The 22,446-nt window shown below is 30.1% G+C and overlaps 2 protein-coding genes across 4 annotated transcripts; one reads left to right on the forward strand and one right to left on the reverse strand.

Annotated features, from left to right (window-relative positions):
* The first annotated feature begins 133 nt into the window (after positions 1 to 133).
* LOC144844111 (sperm-associated antigen 8-like) lies at positions 134 to 2,584 on the forward strand. The gene is made up of 4 exons (XM_078700841.1): positions 134 to 273; positions 514 to 694; positions 1,210 to 1,433; positions 2,329 to 2,584. Exons 1-4 carry the CDS (start codon positions 199 to 201, stop codon positions 2,446 to 2,448), a joined length of 600 nt encoding a protein of 199 aa, XP_078556967.1. The 5' UTR covers positions 134 to 198; the 3' UTR covers positions 2,449 to 2,584.
* A 996-nt stretch (positions 2,585 to 3,580) lies between these two features.
* On the reverse strand, positions 3,581 to 22,140 carry LOC144844109 (myosin-IIIb-like). 3 transcript variants are annotated; one of them, XM_078700838.1, is made up of 29 exons: positions 22,025 to 22,140; positions 21,804 to 21,869; positions 20,767 to 20,900; positions 20,211 to 20,313; positions 19,790 to 19,892; positions 19,053 to 19,209; positions 18,703 to 18,808; positions 18,115 to 18,234; positions 17,756 to 17,984; positions 17,397 to 17,497; positions 16,733 to 16,819; positions 16,095 to 16,160; positions 15,172 to 15,288; positions 14,724 to 14,835; positions 14,104 to 14,183; positions 13,435 to 13,500; positions 13,037 to 13,156; positions 12,626 to 12,711; positions 12,203 to 12,298; positions 11,240 to 11,496; positions 10,871 to 10,983; positions 10,469 to 10,668; positions 9,710 to 9,799; positions 9,104 to 9,221; positions 8,848 to 8,895; positions 7,902 to 7,982; positions 6,635 to 6,811; positions 5,393 to 5,431; positions 3,581 to 5,263 (listed from the first exon to the last, which is right to left on the reverse strand). In XM_078700838.1, the coding sequence occupies exons 1-29, from the start codon at positions 22,133 to 22,135 to the stop codon at positions 5,195 to 5,197; spliced, it is 3,252 nt and encodes a 1,083-aa protein (XP_078556964.1). In that variant the 5' UTR covers positions 22,136 to 22,140; the 3' UTR covers positions 3,581 to 5,194. The 3 variants fall into 3 exon arrangements, with proteins under 3 accessions (XP_078556964.1, XP_078556966.1, XP_078556965.1); XM_078700839.1 differs by having other exon boundaries at positions 3,582 to 5,263; positions 6,674 to 6,811; XM_078700840.1 differs by lacking the exon at positions 6,635 to 6,811.
* Positions 22,141 to 22,446: the final 306 nt, after the last annotated feature.

Here is a 22,446-nt window from a genome sequence, read left to right on the forward strand (position 1 = left end):
AAGTGTTATTTTATATTTAAATTATTTGTTTTACTATTTGAATATCAACATTTATTTAAATCGTATTATAAAATACAATATAAAGTCCGTGGCAACGGCTTAGCAACGCTACGCGCACTGAATGAGACGTTTTTTAACAACATAAAAACAGAGTCAGAGCGAGGAGATAGGTAGCCTAATTAATTGAAATTGTTGAGAATGACCACTCTTAATGCTACTAGAACTATCAATAATTCTGATGGCAGGTGCCTTCTAGAGAATTGGGTAGAAGAGGTAAGATAAGAGACACCTTTCTAGCCTAATTAATAATACTAGGGCTAGGCCAGGCCTACTAGGACTCTAGGAGGCATAAACATAGGCCAAGGCTAGGCCTCTAGATAGGGTCAGGAGTTAGCCTCCTATACTTTGGTAGGCCTAGTAAATAGGGCCTAGGCTTATCTTAGAGGGCCTAGATTATAATACTAGGCTAGGGGCCTAGCCTAAATAAATTAATATCTATTTTTCTTATTTAAGAGGTGCTGTAAAGATTTGGGGTACGAAGAAACTTCACATCAAGACAATGAAAAACCAACAACTGCAGCCTTTAAAGATGGGCACCCAGGAATCATGTCAATTAATACAAACGAAACTGAAAAATTAACAACTTGCAAAAACTCCTACCGAGAACCTCCAAAGTCACAAGTTCGTACTAAAGGTAGGTCACACATTTATTCCTCTAAATAACCTGTATTCCTTGATACATTCCTTTTTTGGCAAAACTGAGCAATTTAAATGATTACTGTTAGTGTTACTACTACAGTACTACTGTAATGCTCAATTAATATGTGTAGTCTTTGCTGTGGTTTTAGTCTTTGACTGTTTTTCATTTGAATGATAAAAATATGCATTGATGTACTTGATAATGTCACAGTGTAACAGTTTATTATTAATAGCATTAGTAGCATTTTATGATGATGATGATAATTTAAAAAAACCACAGTACAAGTTTTAGGATTTTAAAATCACCCCATAAAGTTATTTAATATTAAGTTGTCAATGCGCTTATGCCTTAAATAAAAAGTGTGGTACTAATACTAATAGAAACTCATTCACTCACAACTCGGTGCATACTTATCATGCTAACATTGACTGATAATTCCTTGCACAATACATAAAAATGTTTTAACTTATTTTTTAGTTTTTAATAATATATTCATCATTGTTTGATAGGGCGGAAACGTGAGCTTTTAGAGAAGGCACTGTTTGAACAAGTAGCACAAGAAGTAAACCAGGAATTCAATCCTCCTCCTCCAGATGTAGAATATGTTTCTATTACCAAAAAAGACTTTACCGTGGAAGGTTTTCAATCGAAGGAAATACAACCTCAATTTGAGCACAATGTAGAGACAGAACAACCAGTAACCTTTTGGAGTACACACAAAAATAAGATCCATGTAAGTAATATTTGTGCACTCTAGAAAATGAATTTCAGTAGTCCTGATTAAAAATGTCTATAGCTAGCAAATAGAAAATGTCAGTATTTTTTTTTAATGCAAACTTAACAGTAATATAACCTACTGTATGGTGCGTCTTGAAAATAAAAGGCCACCATAGAAAGACATTTTTGCCATGTGGGTCATTGATTTATTCATAATTATTATTGTGTTTGCTGGTGTTAACCATAATTTAAGGAAAGGCTTCCTGAAATTCTTTTATTTTTATCACACATTTTATAATCTACCTACTATACTAATAACTATTTTTTGTAAATATCCTTGCTCCTTTAATTTTTAATTGGCAAAATGCTTGCAAAGAATTTGCCAAGGATTGTAAATAATAGATTTCAACAGTCCATGATTAATGATTTTCTTAAAAATCAATATGGTGATGTCACAAACACTTATTACAATCTTGAGTTACTGTATCTGTATCATCAATATGTGCTGAGATATTCAATATTACCTCAGTTTATTAACACTTCATTTATTCAACGTAATTCATATTAAACACATCAGCTACAAAAATATAATATAATATTTACTACTATTCTTTTAATCTACACTCATATACCCGAGTCTCACTATTTATCTAGATTTCCTCAGCATCATAGGAAAATGTTTTTCACATGTATCATAGACCATAAACCTAATCCTACAGGTCATGATACAGCGGTAGACATGAGAAATGCTGTATTAAAGAATTTTTCTATGATACTGTAGAATTTTGTTTTATATGGTGATACAGTTCTGAGAATGTTGTGTAATATTGTATGTTATGTCACAATTGCACATCTATTTTCAAACAATTATTACAATAAACTGATTTTTTTTATTTTTCATTAATTTACAGGGTGTTACCCAAGTTAAAACTGATACACCATTCAAGAAGAACACATCATTTAGTAAACCAATATCAGAATACACTGATGAATCTCAACCATATGATGCTGAACGATATCCATGGATGTGATTGTCTACCGTAGCAAGTGTAATACATACATTTTAATGGATTTTCTTCATAATAATTGTACCCTAATAACACCACTCTTTCTGTGGGGCATGAACATAATATTTAGATTAAAATATAGTACATAATGTGGTGAAAATTGTTTTGTTTGTGTAGAGAACATATTTTATATGAATAAAATTATCAAAAACAATACAATTTGCCCATTTTTAGTCGCGTGGACGCGACTCTATAGTTCACTATGTCGGTCGGTCTGGTATCACTATGCGTTTTAGCACGCGACTTATGGCTGTTGGCCTTGTTCATTAAAATGTCTATTTACTAAAGTAATAAATGTAACAGTTGGCCCTATAACATGCTTTTCCGTGGTTCGGTATGACTTTCATTTACCATGCACTAATAGGTAACTCTATCTTTACCATGCAGTGATATTGCAAACTGTAGGCCTACCATAGATGGATTTAAATAATTTATTGATTTATTTAAACTTCTTTGCAGTGTGGTCTATTGATAAAACACCATAAATCCTAACACCCCGGCCAAATATGCCTTCCATAGATTGTCTAGCTTTATATGAAAATGCATATCAAAGAATAGAATTTGACCTGTACATGGTTTTTCACTCGACTAATTGTGTCCATTTATGAATTCATAATTACGTGCTGTTAAAAGGCATGAGCCTGAACGCCATTTACTGAAGTCTCATTAACCTTTTTAAATAATTTTTCAAAATTAGTTTCTAATAAAGTCTAGTTTTGCATAAATCTGGAATGTCAGTTTTTCAGGGAGTATTTGAATGTTTTTTGTTTGCATTTGAAAATAATACATGTACAATATAAAATAGTAATTTTAAAATTAATTTCATTGTCAATTTCTGAGATTTCAGAGAAGTCTTTTTGACTTATCTGACTCTCCCGCCACATCACTGAACTACTTTTTTTCATAGTTTAACTATTTTTATAATGTTATTGTATAATATAGTTGTTATGTGGAAATAAATAGAAATTGAAATTAATGTCCTTACACCAATGCATAATTTATTATTCTCATTTATGCAATTTTCTATGCGTATTCTTATTCATTGAACAAATATTTATGTGGAAACAAATTGAGTACTGTACTTAAGTGAACTCGATTATCTTTTATCGATTATACCTGATGAGGCTATATTCTTTATACATTTATCATATATTTATTTATTCATACACAATTATTATTTATTCATATGTACACTTATCAAATTTAGATGTAAATTATACTTTATGTAGCTCTCATGTGTAGATTTTGGAATAAATTTCACCATATTATTTGATTATTAACTAAAAGATAGAGAATGTCTTCACTTTTGTTAATCGTGATGAATGCTTTTAATAAATAATATTGAGTTTTCAGTAACATTTTAACATTTTGCCAAATCAGGATTACAAAATACTGTACACTTGACAAAGGAGACAGGAACAACCAATAATTTTGTTATGAGTTATTATTTATGAAAAATCACTTCAAAATCAAGGCATATTTAAGTTTTTACTTGCATTAATACTTTTTTTTTTAAGTCTGTAGTAAATGCCATATACCATACATTCTATTCTGTAGTCTACTTTAGAAATCAAACATATATGAAAAAGTTATTCTCTATACAAATGTTTTTAATTATACTACAGTTATACACAGTATTATATTTCTGGGTTTAAAATATATATTAATTTTTTACTTTATTACCATCAACATTTTAAATATCACTTTGTTGACAGGAGTGAAACAGATCAAGGCTTGTGAAATAAGTCATTGTGTTAAAATTTACTCTAATGCAAATCTATACAAATACAAGATGTCAAATACAGTGGTACAAATTTTTGAAATATGGAATGTCTATTGATTGGGTATATGCAAAATATTCATATGAAATAAAAAACATTTTAACACTTAATGAAAAAAAAATGTGCTGTTACACCCTGGTACTATTCAGTACACAAATTGAAAGCATCAACAGTACAAATATTCCATAAAATATGTCAAAATACAGTAGTTATAAAAAACTATAATATAGTTTTATGAATCAAATTTACATATTTTTATTACATACTATTACTGCAAGCCATTAAAATTCTGAAAAATTCTTTGTTATCACCAATATATGTATATTTTTCTAATAAAAACAAAATATTTTTCACCCGCATGTACCGTTTATAATTATATATTCTATGTTGAAATATTTCCACCACCAAACAATTTAGCATTATTCTATAAAACATTGGTACAAAAAATCTTTACCTAGGTAACCTTTTAAATTTATTTTCAAAAAGTGCAAGGCAACACTCTCAAATATATTATAAAATTATAAAAAAAATTATAAAATAAGAAATGTGAATAATTCCACTTTATACACATGTCACATACTAATAATTCATACTACTAATTATTATTACTATTAATAAATTAATTTGCATTATTAATAGTAAAAATTAATTATTTTTAGTAGTGTATGATGAATGAACTTTGATACATTAATACACATAATTAATCAAAATTGTTCTAAATTTGCACCATAATTTTGGTTCACAAAATATAATATTTTAAGAATTATAGTGAACTAACGCAAGTCTTTCCGTTTACAAGACTATCACACAATACTGTATTAACATTCCCAAGACTCTTTATACTATCGTATTTATCATAAAATGTGATATCCAGGCAAATAAGCGATATTCTAGGTGGTTTATTATAATTTATTTTCTTTTAAACAACTTTACTTCTTAGAAAAAAATGAGCGAATACTGCCAGCGATAGATGTTCTTTTATCTTTATCAGCGGGCTTCTGTAAATTAAAAAGAAACCAAAAATATCAAAAATTACTCGAGTTTGCAATAGTAAAAATTAGAATGAAAAAATATTTGAATGAAAAAATTATAGAAAATATTTATTATATAATGGTTGTAGTATGTACCTCTTTTACTTTTCTGACTTGCACAGGGGCAACTGGTTCCTGAAAAATATATATACAAAATACATTTTGAACAAAAAAAACAATGTCATATATCATATATCGGTCATTTGGTTGGAAACTTTCTAACACTGTTTCTTAGTATGTGGAGTTATTGAATGGGAATTACCTACTGTACTTAGATAAAATATAGTTCTCTCATCCTGTACGGCATAATACCATTTATAAAAAGCTGTACATACAAAGTACAAAATTCATTCCCATATAAGAATGTATGTAGTTATCGTGAATTAATTAGTCACATTATACTATCACTATAGATTACAGTAACTGCTAGCTATTATACTAGTGTCATTAATGTTGAAACACCATTGATGGAGAACAAACCAGTATTAATTAAGCCCTGTAATTTATACAGATCACTCACAGATGTCAACAGACAGCAGCAACTTTATAGACAAATAAAATAAATTGAAAATGTGATATCATAGTGTATTATACAGTGTGTGCAGTGAGGTTTCATACAGTATTAATGAGTGATTAAAGTGGGTAGTTAATGATTCTGCAATAGAAATAAACTGAAAAAATATAACTTTATATAGCTAATATGAAATTGACACATTCAAACAACATAAATAACACCAAGAAATCATCATGTATTACTAATAATATAATCAAATCATAAAAAGAAAAAAAAAAGCTGGTTATTAAGGCCAAATGCACATACCATATGCACCATCACCCCTTCCCCCACTCTCCCCAAAAAGAAGAAAACAACAAATCTGCTTATAAAGTAAGTTAATTAGCAAGCTGAAAAATGTCTCAGCTGCTAAGGCAATGTGAACCAAAATTATAATATAAAAATGAAAACTTGTTTTTAAAAGAAATAAGCAGGCAATGAAAACAAAAATGCACTGAAAAATAAAACAAATGATGGTATTCATAAGATGAATGAAATGCAGTTGCAGAACTAAAAGCAAGCAGGTGTCAATCATTTTTGGCACCAGTCATTTTGGCCGCCGTTTATAGAATGCCTAAATTCATGATACGCCATTCTCATTACGTCATAGCTTTACTTACCAATCTTCTAATATGAGAGGGTAATAAATACATTCTCAACTCAACTTGGCCTAAGCCAAGTGAAAATGATATTTGGCCTTTTTGGCGAATCATGAATTTGGGCGCTCCATACTCGGTGGGCAAAATGAACAGTTGCCGATATGCACTGTGACCAAGCAAGCATACCTTTTCCCCAATAAGACTAATGTAGGAGGCTCGACTTACAGCTGTTTCGCCAGACGCATTTGTAGTTTTTTCCTTAGATGTGAGACGGTTTGGCGTTCTTCTAATTACACTGGCTGTATCACTGCTTGCACCTTCACCAGCCATAGCATTTCTTGGGGACAGATAGTCTTCTTGGGGCTACGTGAGGAACAAATTATTTTTTGCTTTTGCCTTTCTTTTAACTACTCCAAAAAGTAGTTGTATATAGGTTTCATTGTACATTATACAAATAAAATATGTCAAATTGTTACGAATATTTGAAAACATGGAATGTTCTATTTGATTAAATGATTGGTAATATGTAAATATTCATACAAAATAAAAACATTTATTTATTTTGTATAAATATTGTATTTATAATACAAAATGTAAAACTGTGCTGTTACACCCTTGTACAGTAAAATAAATGTGCAAGACAATTACAATGACATAGAGTTTAATAAAATAACTCTGGATTTTAATTTAATTTTTATTTTATTTCTAAAATATTTAACAAGGGTGGTCCATTCAGCCGAAGCTGATCATTATCAATGCTTATAATCCACAATGTAGTATTTAAATAGTCATTGATATATGGACAATACTTTAAACCTCTCTGCTTTAAATAAGCTCATTTTAATGCATGTCCAGTCCCACCATTTTAATGGGGCCATTAACAAATGAGATAAAGGGGGGAAATAATTAGTCATAATAAAAGGAATAGAATAGAAATATCAATGCAAGAATCTACTGTGTCAGTTGATAGCAGGTGATGTGATTTTAATCTTTTGTAAAAAAAAGGTGAGCTCATGATAAGGCCAGGCAAATTGCATTATATGATTCTCATCAGCAACTCTCAACATTTTGGTGCAGGATTTTGGTAAACTTTCATCTTCAGATTATAATCACATGCGCAAACACATTGACTAACAGGTCATAGTATTATAAGTATCCTGTTAGGCCAACACTTTTACTATGGATATATGAATATAGAAAGTCATTTTTGTGAATAGAATGTAACGTACTGTCCTATTTTCATTTTTCACTCTCAATCTCAGTTGTTTATTATATTTCTGGAAGAAGCAAGAACATTTTATGACGAATTTCCAATGCAATCAGTTGATGAGAACCATATAATGTATTCCCCATGGCCTAAGACTAAAATAGGATTAATTAATCATGTCACCAACATTGTTATCATCACCATCATTTTTTTTTTTGGAAAGTTTGAAAAATGTGTAAAACTTACTGCAATTGGTTCAATTCCTTGGTAATCATCTGATTCCGATTCATTAATGATCAGCTCTGCATAATCAAAGTCATCAGATACCTGAATAAAAGTTACTATTCATTATCAAATTTCCAAACAAAATGGTTAATAGGGCTATAGTTGTATGGAAAATTCCATCTCAAACTTAGAATTTGTTTAAAATAGTTATAAACTATTTATTGCATTATATATACTGTCACTTCAGTACTAGTGTAATGTGGTAAAGATTTATAAAACTATAGGGCATTTTGTTAAATTTATTATAAAAATAAACTATAGTCTGAAATATTATATTGTAATGAAGAAAAGCATACACCAATCCATTGCAGTATGGGTTACTATCAATGGGTTACTATTACCGTATGGTATTAATAGGTTACTATTATTTGGTTACTAAAATACTGTATGTTGTTTACAACAGTAGGCCTACAGATTACTATTACAGTATGGTTTACTCAGTATGGTTTACTATTACAATCAATGGCTCTTGAAATGAAATGTTTGAATCTATAGTTCATAATATAAATAATAACAGTACAAATTTGTATCTATCTTAATTAAATCAATCTCCAGATGTTCATATCTAAACCTATTCCCCAAATAGGCATAATTTTCCAGGGCCTTGCCACCTGACTGTTTGGTCAAGCCTTTTAACAGTATAAATATATTGATTGATTGGTTGATTGATTTATCAATAAGTATTAAAATGCATCTACAATAACATTAATGTTAATAGTAGCAAATACACATGACAGGCACACCATCCACTTTCACCTAATCAATCGTAATAATCCAACTTAGTCACATATTACTAGGTTACAGTTTTGGTACCTACTCCTGCATAATGTTATTATTAGAGAAATATGTTTTATTATAAAATCTTTACAGCAAATAATATTGTATTATTTGATAAATTAATACCCACCTGTCCACATGCTTCAGTTAAGTAGTCAGAATAAGGAGATACTGGATTCTGTAAAAAAAAAATGAATTTTATTTGAATTAAAACATTTAGCATAATTTTTATCTAGATTTAGTATTAAGAGTATTAATTTATTTACAAACATTTAGAATTGTCAGTTAACTAAATTGTCAATCAAGTATTGCAAATCCACAATGAAAGCGGCATTATAAGCAAAATGAAGGTTCAGATATATTATACAGTAGATGTGTATCAATACCTTTTGGTAGTATGCAACCATCTCATTTAGTGTTTTAAATACTGGTAGCTCCCCAACCACAACATACTTGCCATTGCGTAATTGATCAATCATAAAATGCTTAATTTTTGATGGTGTCCTAAAAGAAAATTTGTTTTTTCTTATTAACATGTACACTATAAAAACACTGCAACACTTCATGACGGAAATGTACATAGGTCGTCTAGCATACGATGACATACGGTAGGTGTGTAGGCCTACAGGAAAATATTTTTAACATTAGAGTTATAGTAATTACCACTAAAGAAATATGTACAACATTTACATAAAAAGAACTTATAGTCAAAATATTTAAGTCAAATAGAAGCAAAAGGAATTAATAATTGAAAAACAAAATGAATAAACACATGCAATGGAAATACCACTAATTACATAATATTGCCTACCATTAAGAAGTTAATAGTGAGAAATACAGAAACAATGATGATACTGAAATATTATGAATGAAATAATTTCTAATATTGTTTGGATTGTGGTATAATTTGATTTTTTTTCTTTTCTTTAAAAAATACCAAGGCTACAAACTACATTGTGATCTGATACACAAAACTGATACACAAAACTTACTTAATTGACAATGAATAACCAAAGCGACTTTCACTAACACGTATCAAGAAACATCCAATTGTTTTATTTTCCAGTAATTGCTCAGATGCTCTGGAAATTGAAAATCAATACATGTAAAACAATGAACCATCAGAGTATTCACAAATCATGTTCATCTTTAGCCGTAAGGGATTGCTACTGGCAGCCATAGGTCTGTGGATCCTCAGTTTTCAGTTACAACCTCTACATTTGATATGTCCCTTTACATTAAATGAGGCCAATATTTCATAAACTGATAGACAAGTGAGTGAAGTCCAAATCTAATAATCTAATGACTCAATTAAAATATTAGCGATGGTAGACGAAGAATTAATATTAAATCGAGCATACATTCCCAATAATGAATTTTTGAAATTACTGTACAGCATTCTCAATTATTCTGCTGTGATTTGACAAAGGGTAAATCTTACTTTACATATTACTTTTTCCTGATACAACTGTATAGAAGTGATCATAATTCTATTATTATAAAAACAACTAAAAGTCAAGGAGACAAAGTCATAATAACTTTGACTAGGTTGATAAGGACTTATACTAAAAAGGTCTTAACAATTTGCATTTAATAATATCATAATATTTTCTCAAAACTTATTCTTATCTCTCTTTTACAACAATTGGTAGATTGTGTTTGGAAAAAGGAAATTCAGAATTTAATCTGTTTTAAAGTAGGCCTATATAAATTTATACACAAGTACAGTATATAAAGATAGGCCTACTCACCTCCTCGTAATGATACCATGAAACCAAGGAGCAAACTGTCCATCTGATGTCTGTCTAACTTGTTCTGTCTGTGTCTGTTGAAACCAACGTACAGATGCTGCCCGTGTTCCCTTTTCGCCAAACTTTCCAACCTCTTTTGTACGAATAAATTCATCTTCCAAAATGTCCTCTTGATCTGTATCACCCCCTGACTCATGGGCCTAAGTTAAAATATTTTTGGGTAAATTATGAGTGCTTGATCTGTCACTAACTGGCTCTCAACAGTAAAAACGTGTCACCAGAATACTAGGTTACCTCACACCGTTCACTCTACCCGTAAAAAAGGGCATTATTGATACATGTACTACAAAAAAGGTGCCTCCCTGAATGAAAAGGTCATACTAAATAGTTCAAACTACTCACTTCATCTCTATTCTCTGCTGTAGTAGATGCAGGAGCAAAGTTTACCGTTGGTGGTGGTGGTACATCAAGAATTTGAATGACTGGTGCTGGTTCATTCTTTTCATCAAAATAATCTAAGAAAATTGTATACAGCAAAACAAACAGGTCAACAGGAGTATTTTAGTATGCAAGTTACAAAGTGAAATGCTATGAGCACATACTGTGTTACTATTTACGAATGTATATTAAAAGAAACCATAAGTTAACAAAATTGTTTTTTTCCATTGAACTGGGAATTTTAAAAATGGTATTATTGAGCCCAATAAGTTTTAATTTGTTTTATAAAAAGCACCTTATTGTTGAATGCAAAATCATGCAATTAAAATTTACCTGAAGGAATATCCTTATCTTGTTCAACTAATTTCAACTGGATTTGTTTGTTCTCTAAAGATAATTGTTTCATCTTTTCAAGAAACTCCTTTGCCTCTCTTGCTTCACGGCGTGCAACTTCCAACATTCGTCGGAATTTGACACGTACCAAGAAGCCTCGTACAACTTTCTGCATCTGAATGGCAGACTTTCCCATTTCAACCATTTTTTCTTCCAGTTTTTCTTGATGATAGTACTTCAGGAATACTTTTGTCTTTCTACAGATTTAGGATGAATATTTATTTATAATATATTTAAATTTATAGGCAGTGAAACTAGAAATTAATTAATTATATACATTTAACTCATTTAAAAATTCTAAACCACCCAGTGATATACTGGAAATGAATTAATTAAAAGGCATAGAGAAATTCTAAACCACCCAGTGATGTAATGGATTGATTAATTATTAGATCATTATAGACCACTGGGGCTTCATGATATGGTTTTTCAAAATCAATTATAATAATACAGTAATAAAACAATACAAGATGACTTCACATTTTATTCCCTTGAAGTTTAATAAAATAGATTCATCTTGTATTTCCTTATTGCTTTAGATATGATGTCCACATGTTAGTAGTTGTGTGTTAATACAGATCTCATTATCATTATAATACTCTGACTCATGCTGAAATTGATTTGTTTCTGTGGCAAAAGAGTGTGAACTATAGCTAAATCCAAAATGGGTCAGACCATCAGTTCACAAATGTCAGTACACAAAGCCTTGCATATATTTTAGGCTCAACTTATCTTTAACTCCAATATCATGTTCTATTCTCATCATGGACAATTAAGCATTGAATTTGATTGATTAATCTGTGCATACATCATCACTACAAATTATGTTAAATTGAAAAAGTATACAAATAGGCCGATTTTTGGGAAAATGTAAAATAAAAAATACAATATAATTAATCCTACCCAATCTGCCAATCAGTTAGTTTCATGTCAGTCAAAATCTTGATAACTCCACGGTTATCTGTTACAAGGTTTGGACTTAATGCCAAGATACGGTATCTGTAGAGGAACAAAAAAAATTTGTAAAATCACTTTACACATTTTTAAATTTTGAACGTTTTTAAATCTATTTTTGCTATCATACTTTCATATTCATGTTGTTGATTTTAAGGGTAACACATTTTAAACAGAAGTAGGTTGATTGCAAAATGTAACTAGAAATTGTGTATTTAGACAAAATTCAGCATCGTGTTATTTATGCATAATTAGTGATCCATTACAGAGTTTCAAACACGTACACATTTATTTAATGCAAAGTTTAATTTTAAATGGCATCCCTAGAGAGACATATACAATAAAAAATATAACAGTAATTGATATGGTAACCTTTTAACAAAATCTGCAAAAAGAGGTCGAACTGCGTATCCAAGCTTCCTAATCCTAGTTGTCTCAAGCATTCCTGTGTAACGGAGCTATTAATAAAGCATAATGCATTAGTGTAGTACATAAAATCTTTTCTATAAAAGCATCATCAACCTTTTGTATATCTCAATTTTTTAAGTTAATAGTTGAAATAAATTTTTAAAAATGCTTTTTTCAGAGAAAAGTAAGAAGAAAAGAAATATGTAACATAAATGTTTTGTCCCTTTCGATTTGACATTGTACATTGGCTACATTTGTGATGCTCGGTGTTTGATATTAGACAATTATCAGGTCCATGATGAACACTGTTATTTATACTCTATTCACGTGAGGAAATAATATTGTTAAATAATAACTGTAATGTATGATTCTCACCTGAGCAGTGACAAATTTTGCTTCAAATTTCCGAGCAGCTTTTGAAGTGTTTGGTTTCACACATCGAATAAAATGAGGGTTGGATAGATCTAATCGTTCCATTAACACTGACAGTGAGTTCTGAAAATTTAATTATAGTAAATGTAGGCTTACATACAGTAATAGTATAGATATTAGTTTTATCTATTTATTTGTTGACCTTTGAATCAGTGGTACTCTTTATGTTAATATTTTTAAAAATTGCAATTAATATTAAAAACAAATTACAGAAGAAAATATGTTAAATGTTGATGTATACTATGTCTACATAGTTTGTAAAACATTATTAGTTTATTTTTATTCCATTGAATATTTAGTTCACTACTACTCGGCCTTAGAAATATTTTAATAAAAATTACCTTAAACTGTGCACATACAGTAAGTTTCTTCTTTCCAGCTGCAGCCTTCATTACTTTAGGTGTTCTCTATTATGTAATATACAATTTACATTAATATGGTATATATATAAGTAGGCCTATAGTTCTCCTACAGTTAAACATAAATCTGTACTCTTGTTAGCCGTTTACACAAAATTTAGTGGGTTCTCTTATATATGCTACTTTTAAAACAGAACGCACGGTGACCGCACGCTCATGGATATGCACCAAAACTTTGGTATAAGCTTCCTGCTGAACTCCGAACAATGAAATTTTACAAGTTATTTATTATACAATATCAGCAAAACTTGAAAACAAAAATATGGCTTCTATATTTTCTATACATTTTGGCTCGCAAAACTTAACCCAATTTTGTGTTTGGTGTATCAGGTGAGTTCTATAGTCTATGCTCTTTTCACACATAAATTACAGCATGCAGTAAAGAAGCTAGTATTGCTACAGAAGGTAGTTCTTTTTAGTTAATTCTATCGTTTTATGTGTGAATTGGGAAAAAATTGCATCTTTACAGAACAAAAAAGATTTTCACACACAATCTGGAGTTTTGTGAAGTTATTGTAATATAACCGTCTCACTGATCTGTGTAAAAGGAACTATACTATAGAATTCACTTCTTTCTATCAATGTTCTTACCCTTCGTCTTCTTGATTTAACTGTTGATTTTTTGCTGCTTCTCCTCTGTAATGCAAGTGTTCCTGTGCGTGATATAGTACCTAAAAGATTTTTTTTAAATTAATAATGGTGCAACAGTAATAATGCAATGCTGACAGACAGTTAAATCCAGTTTGTATGTGTAAATTGATATAGGTAAATATGCACAATTGGGCTTAGTTAAGATTATATTTAAATGTCAGGTAATTCAAGTAATTCACTTCTGCAACTACCAAAATCACAAACAGTGTGAGGTGTCCCGAATGATTGGTTTGGTCTACTAGTGTTCCTCTTCCCAGACATGAAAGAAATTGAACAAAAGTTTTTTTAGGGCCTGTTTCTGCTGAGCAAGAAAATACAGATTTAAATACCATATTTTGAAAAAACAGTAATTTCTTGCCAGCAGAAGAATTGTTTATTGATTTTAAAAACCCTAATTGATTGCGATTCTCGCCAAATACCATTTTTTAAAACGTTTTCTGTGGAGAAATGTTTAGTTGCAAAGCGATCCTTTTCATAAAAATGGTTTCGTAGGAAACTGTTCTTTTGAAATTTTTCAGTAGAAACATAATTTTACAAAAATTGTTCCACTAAAAATATACCTTTAAATATAAGGCTAAGAAGATGGATGCTTGACCCCTGAAACACTTGCATAGTTCCATTTGGTAATGAGTCACGATTCTTCTCAAGAAAATTGTTAGCATTGTATTCAACCTATAAATAGAATACAGCACTTTAATATTTTAACAATTAACACAAATAAAATTTAAAAAGTTCTTGTCATAATACAGTACAACGCCTACTTTGGGACACTCCAATTAAGGGGATATTTTTCCATGAAACAATGAGGTTGTTTTAACAACTTTGTTGGATCTCAAAGCTTTTATGTAGATACTAAAAGAACATTTTATTAGTGTGTTAAAACCTCATAATCACGGAGTGTGGTGGTGATGATGATGATGAACCAGTGATGATGATGATATGATGATGAAGGTTTGAACTAAAATTCCTATGACTCTTTTTCAATATGGTAAGCATAATTATACTGACCCGTCCAGCATAGTGGTCAATGCTGAAATTATTACTGGTAGACACTTTAGCCTTTATGTAGTGGTGATTCTTAGAAAAGTTTTGACCCATCTTCTCAACCAGTGAATGATCAGTTCCCTGTACATACATAACAAATATTATAAAACTTATTTGAAATCAATTGAATATTAAATAAGTAGGAAGATATAAAACTTGTTAAACTCATGGTGATAATGTTGAGTTGACTTTATAAACATTTTGCTTTATAAACATTTTTGCTTTGTTATACAAAATAAGACAATTTTATTTTAAATGGTGATATAGATTGAATTCATTCATACATGCAATTTATACAATTTTGAATTATTATCATTTCTAAGGCATATAATGAGAGAAGATCAATATAATGTTGAAATATGATCATACAATTACAAGTAGGCCAAATAAAAAAAATTGTAGTTTCATGTCTGAGATTTTATTTTTGACTATTTATTTTATTTTTAAAATTTATTTCACAATATTTTTTGTTTTTAAATTCTCATATGATAATGAAAAACTGAAAATGATAATAATTTTACTAATGATTACTAACTAAGTGGGTTTTTGTCTATATTTGGTAATTTTTTATGTTTACGGATTAGATTTCCTTTGGTTTTCCACAAGCACCTTGAGCACTTTGGTGGATATGTGCACTCAACAATTTTGATAGTAAACAGAATAAAATTATTTGTATTTTTTATGAAAAATAGTATGCAAATTATGCTAATTATTTTTATAAGGGAGGGGATGTGAAACTAACTCTTTTTTTGATTTGGCCTTATTAACTTATGAACTATTGCACTCTGAGGAAGCAATATCTTGAATGATTTATAAGAGAGCCTAAGGACATGTGATTGACAGATAAGACAAGTGATATTTCTTGTTTAAAATTAATCTTCACAAACCTTAGGGAAATGGCTTTCTTCATCCAGGAGTGCAAATATTCCAATTGGTTTTGCAAGAAACAGATCCTTCATAAAAAATAAAGTTATAATATAGATTAAACTACAGTACTTTCAGGATTGTTTTACAGGCTTTGCACAAACAATCACTATAGCCTACATACTACTATATACATTATTGAAACAGTGCACATATTCGGCCGAATATGAGCACTGTTTCAATAATTTGAGAGTATGATTTATATATATATATATATACACACAACAGGCACAGAACATGAATTCTAAACCTCCCGCTGATATACTATACATGGGCAAAAATCTGACATTTTGAGACAGTGATGTAAATTGTGAACCATGATAATGTCACTAAAAATTTTTTTGTTTGTGGTAATGTTTTTAAAAAATATTCGAAAAAACATGTAACACCATGAATATAGTAGAACAGTCAGAACAACAGTTAAAACATCTTGTCTGAAGACATTTTATTTAAATTATATTACCTTAACTTAAAGAAAACTACTAGAATAATGGTTTGCCTCCCACCTTTTATAAAGTTTTTATAATAGCATATCATACATACTATTTATATAAAATGTTTAAAATCTATTTTGTATAAAAACAGAACGGTGCATACTAACCAACAGTGGCTGATTGTTGACAAATGGTATATTTTTCCAATCAACTCCTTCATTCTTGTACTCCTCTTGCTCCAGAAGAAAAATGTGCTATATAAAAATATATTACAAAAAGATTAAAATGGGTGTAATGGTCAATTTCTATTGAGAAGAAGTTAATTTAAAGTTTTTTTAATTGGTATTTTAGTGCCAATATAATTGGTTCCTCACAGTAAGAAATGAATTTCATAAAAAGTTAACATATAATTCTTCTTATTTAAAAAATAAATAAATAAATTTACATGTAAATTTGTATAGTAGCATGTTATACACAATGATTTGCAGAATTATTACTGGACAGGTGGTTTTTGCCAACTTCTTTCCATCCATTAACATTTATGGTGCCATAGGCTATGTATAATGGGGCAATTAAGCAATATGATATTAACAACAAAAATTAACAGTGCATCTCTCAACCGTGATGGTTTCAAAGTGATTGACATTTTCATAAAAATGAAATATGAATTTAGGTCAGGGTTAAATCAATTGAATATTAAACTCCTTGATTTAACAAAAGCTTTTGTCCATGTAACATGTACTAAGATTGTAGAGGGGGCACTACATATTTTGAAATGTATACTTCTATACTATGTTTGCTCATAAATTCCTTGAGTGTTCATTTACTTACCTGATTGAAGAAGAATTGAAGCTGCTCATTTGCAAGGTTAATACAGGCTTGTTCAAAGCTGTTGGTTTGTAGATGTTCAAATCCAAATATATCTAAAATACCTGTGAATATACAGAAAAGGAACATTTGAATAAAAGCTGCCCTTTTACTGTTAGTGGTAGTAGGAGGTGAGGCAGTGCATCAAAACATGTTGGGAATATGGATCACTTTTAATAGATGCCTAGTTGAACTATGTTTTTACAAATGTTCAACACACAGATGAGCTGGTCCACCATTCAATGCCAAAGCCACTGACATATTCAGGTTTAAGCCTACCCTAAGAATTTGATAAAGCTCCAATTAAAAATAAATGTTCTTACCAACTTCTGTACATTTACTTGCATCTAGATCTTCTTCAGAGGCTAGAAGCTGGTTAATTTTATTTACAATCCAACTAAAGAGACGGCCATACAAAGCTTTAGTCATAGCATCTCTAGCGTCACAGGCTTGCTCTGCAGTGTAGTTACGTTGAAAGACTTCTCCATGAGCAGAACTTGTTGCATATGTCAAAATGCCACATAACTCATCCTTCTGCATTCCAATCAAGTCCTGCTCAAATACAACATTTAGAAACATTTTGAAACTTGCGTTGAATCAATAACTATAATAGATTAAATAAAAGAAAACAATAGGGTGTATTATTTTAGAACATAATGTGACCGCTGAACTAAATACTCACACAAATAACTTGCACTGCCTGTGGATTCTTAATGATGGCTGCATCATTATCATTTGTATCAAACTCAATTTGACCGAATGCCAGAACCGCTGCAAGAATAACAAACATGTCCTCTTTTTCCTAAAATACAATCAAAAGTCAACAATTACAGAATAAGTACTTTTAGGACCACTTTTTAATTAGTGACCATAACAGAACATGTTTAAAAGAGCTTAGGGTCTAAGCAAAAGAAAAATGGAGCTACATAACATTTGATTAATACTGTATCAAGAGCGTACAAAGAAAGAACTATTCATTTCATTTATCTTTATTTCAGACTTAATATCCATAGGAAACTGTAAATAACAAATATCTTTAAAAATCCACAAATTATATATATACGGTAAATGTCATGGTAATGATGGTTTGGCCAAAACAAGAGGGAAAAAAGGCATGAATAACTTTTACATTTTTACATTACCAGATTTCTCCTGAAAAGTTGTAATTCCAAGTTGATAATTACAAGAATAATCTTCTCAGTTGAAGATCATTTTATTTACATAAAAAGTAAAAGACCAAGAAAATAGAAAATTACTATTTATAACTCACCTCATCAAGGAAACCAACCAGATCCATTGCATTATTCACTTCAGAAAACAGTTTTTTTGTTTCTGCTGATTTTGTCTGAACTCTTCCAGAACCATTTGTTAAATATCTAAACAGAAGAAAAGATTTTCACAGTTTATCTATTTAATTGTTTTAATACTACTGTAGGGTAATCATTTTTTTTATTAACGCCGGAAAGTTCAGAACTTATACTGGGTAAGTTTAGCACCAAGATATCTTGCAGTGCTTATATTCCTATTAAGCTTTTTAAAGGCCAATTACAAATACTAAATAAACAGCTTTATAAATACTCAATATAAAATAAAAATCTGAAACTGATTTACTAATCTTACTTGTAGTTTTCTGCATTTTTCAGTTTATATCTTTTAGAATCTTCTGGACTTAAACCAGCAAACATATAGTAGAAGATATGAAAATTCTCTTCTTCTGAATTTTGATAAATAACACGTGACTTCTCAAGCAAATATTCTGAAATTTTAGCTCCCATGACTTCATAAAAAAAACACAGTTGTATTAAAAATATAAAAATGAATTTCTACAAATGGTCACAAATACCAATTGATAATTGTGCTGCAGCAATACTTCGGCATACTCTTACAATCAAGAATATCTATTTTTCTACGTTCTACTTAAGTACAAATAATGTGAACTTTCCATACAACTTGGACATTCCTTGTATTTGGAAAAGGTTTTAAGTTTCAAATAGAAAATAAGGCCCAGTGTTTTACATTCATACTTTTTTATTTACAAAAATGTTTTTTATTATTAATTCAATTAGAATTTTGAGAACAGAAAGAAATGATATGATGGCAGAAATAAAGTCCCTAAGATGGATGGGACATGTTCTAAAGAAATGATGAAAGGTTAAAAAGTTAGAGGTTGGATGTAGAAGAGTAAAGGTGACCTGGAAAGATATGGTAAAAGAAAGATCAGTTTGGAAGAACATGATGCACAAAACAGGAAGAAGTGGAGAGATCGTGTAACAGCATGGGTGAGTGTCAGTGACTGCTTGGAAGAAGGAAAAAATTGCTTCTAATGAAAGATGATGATTGGTATGCCTTTTACTTACCAGCACCATTCATGAATTTAAGCTGAATATATTTTCCAAATCTACTTGAGTTATCATTCATAACTGTTTGTGCATTGCCAAATGCCTCAAGTAGGGGATTCACCTATAAATATAGAAAAAGAAAAATCCATTATTACTTAATTGTTATTTACAGTTATTTACAGGTTATGGCCGAGAAAGCATTATCTCTTACTCTTTTCATGCATATAATTCCAGTTAGTTATTATTTGATTGTTTTTAACTTTTCAACTCTTTGATATGAAGTTTATTATATCTGCATATTTGTAATGTTTAATGTTATATATCTTTCATATTTATATTTAGTTTATATTTTGTGTCTCTTGATAAAATGTCTTCTTTCTTCTTCTGTAGGTATATTCTATAATATAACTAAAATAAACTCATTCTCATTCTTAATTACCTGTAGAATCTGTTGTTCAAGTTGAGATTTGCCATGACAAATGTCAATGAGGTGTTTAATGATCAATTTGGTGCTCTCTGTCTTCCCAGCTCCACTTTCACCACTTAACAAAAATAATAACTTTTACAAATATCATTTTTAACACCATACAGTTCATTTGCATACTTTGTTTTTTTTAATATTATTCATTCTCAATTGAGGACATTTGGATTGGGTCCTCTGCATGCCAACAGCAGCTACAGTGCAACACTTACAATGCACTACATGGCAGAGGCTGATATGGACCAGACCCACCAAGGTCACCCCTAAACTTCCGGAAGATGCACTAGGTTCTTAAAAGTGCCGACGAGTCAGATGTGTACGCTAGAACTTCAGGTTTAGTACTTATCCGAGAAGACTTGTTCTATGATCGAGGAGAGCATTGAACCATTTGTCCATTTTATGGCACTATATACATATTTTGTTTCACCTGTTTATCTGTTGTAAAGACCAGATAAACCACTGCTTTATACTTATGTCAGAACGCAAAAGCAATGGTGTCACTAAAATAAATTACCTGATAACAATACACTGGTTTCTTTTACCCCCTATTGAGCTTCCCGTCACCATAGCCTGATATGCAGCATCAGATACTCCAAATATATGTGGCGGATTCGCAGTACGCTTTTGGCTCTTGTATTTTTCAGAAACCTAAAAAAAACATTATTTTTATTGAATTGGATGAGATACTGTACATTATTTTCTTTGATTGTCTGAAATGTAAGATTTAAAAATATATATATATTATATCAATCCAAAGGCAAATTACTGAAAAATGACAATGCTGTGGGTATCAGTGGCTGGATCTCAATGGAGAAAAAAAGCGAAAAGCTAAATAAAAAAGATAAAGTAAAACAGGCAGAAAAAGAAAAAATATATATATTATATATTTAATATTATTTTCTTTCATTTCATAAAAAAAAAAATTCAAACTTCATTAATTTATTTTAAGTTTTTTTGCATATCAATATATTGATTCCATTTCAAGGGTACACATTCTCAGTTAGTCTTTTTGATTTATACCAAATTTAAAATTTAAAAAAAAAATACTAGGTCAGGTTCAGGAATTGAAACTTCAGTCTTTGCAAACATATTTGTAATGAGTTTTAAATTCAATTTTCATAGATGAAATTTTCATCATCAATGCAATTATCATCAATTTTCATTTTTTGAGAAAGTTTCATAATAATGATGCAATTTTTATCATCTCCAAAACTTGCGTTCCATTACTATATTATTATATTGTATTGATAGGCCTTATAATAACAACAATGCACTTTAGTACTAATGTTTAGTTATATTGGAAAGATAAAAGGCATTACAAGTGTTTGTCAATTAGGGTAGGCCTAATAACGTACATTGGTGCAAAATACATTAAATGGTTTTGTTTCAGTCATTACTATGCACTATTACTGTAACATTTCCTGTTCGCTATCAAATTAAACAGTATGCATACATTATTACGTTCTCTGTAAACATTGACCTTGGATTTATTTACTATTGTTATGATACGCATGGCTTTGTTATGGTAATTTGTAAAGAACACCTTCTTACCTCTTTGCCATAAATCCCAATGTCTCGAAATGGATTCACGGCTACCAAAATATCTCCAACATAGGTCTGAAAAGAATATATAGTATTACTATTAACATATTGTTTAAAATGCATTGAATTTTCAGTACTAGGCCTACTACGACTCTTGTACCCACTACTAATGACGTGTACTGTAAACAATCAAGAAGGGGCTCTAATTATTAGCCCTGAACTTAACTCACGTAAATTTTATCCTGGTTGTAGCGGCATTTCAGTTCTTCAAGTAGAATTGCTTCGTCAAGATTAGAGAGAGTTGCTAAATCGTCTATATTTCCAATATCAGTTCGAGACATAGTTAATGATTTATTATACTACTACAATCCTCAAAGTGTCTACAAAATACTATTAGGTAGTAATACTACCAACTCATTATATCGACAACAGGTGCGGTCATTCCGAATAAAAATAGAAGAGGTATTGTCACTAGCAAATACAATACAAACAATATATACCAGTATCTGATTGGTTACCTTTATTTAATGTATGCGTCATAATGCATCATCAGGTAAGTTATTGAAGTTTACCGATCAACCATGATATAACGGGCGTATACAGACGTTGTGTTACGTCAATTGCTGTAACACTTAATTAATCATCACACAAT

The sequence above is a fragment of the Antedon bifida genome, chromosome 6 (assembly GCF_963402885.1).
Source record: "Antedon bifida chromosome 6, ecAntBifi1.1, whole genome shotgun sequence".
NCBI classification, from domain to species: Eukaryota; Metazoa; Echinodermata; class Crinoidea; order Comatulida; family Antedonidae; genus Antedon; species Antedon bifida.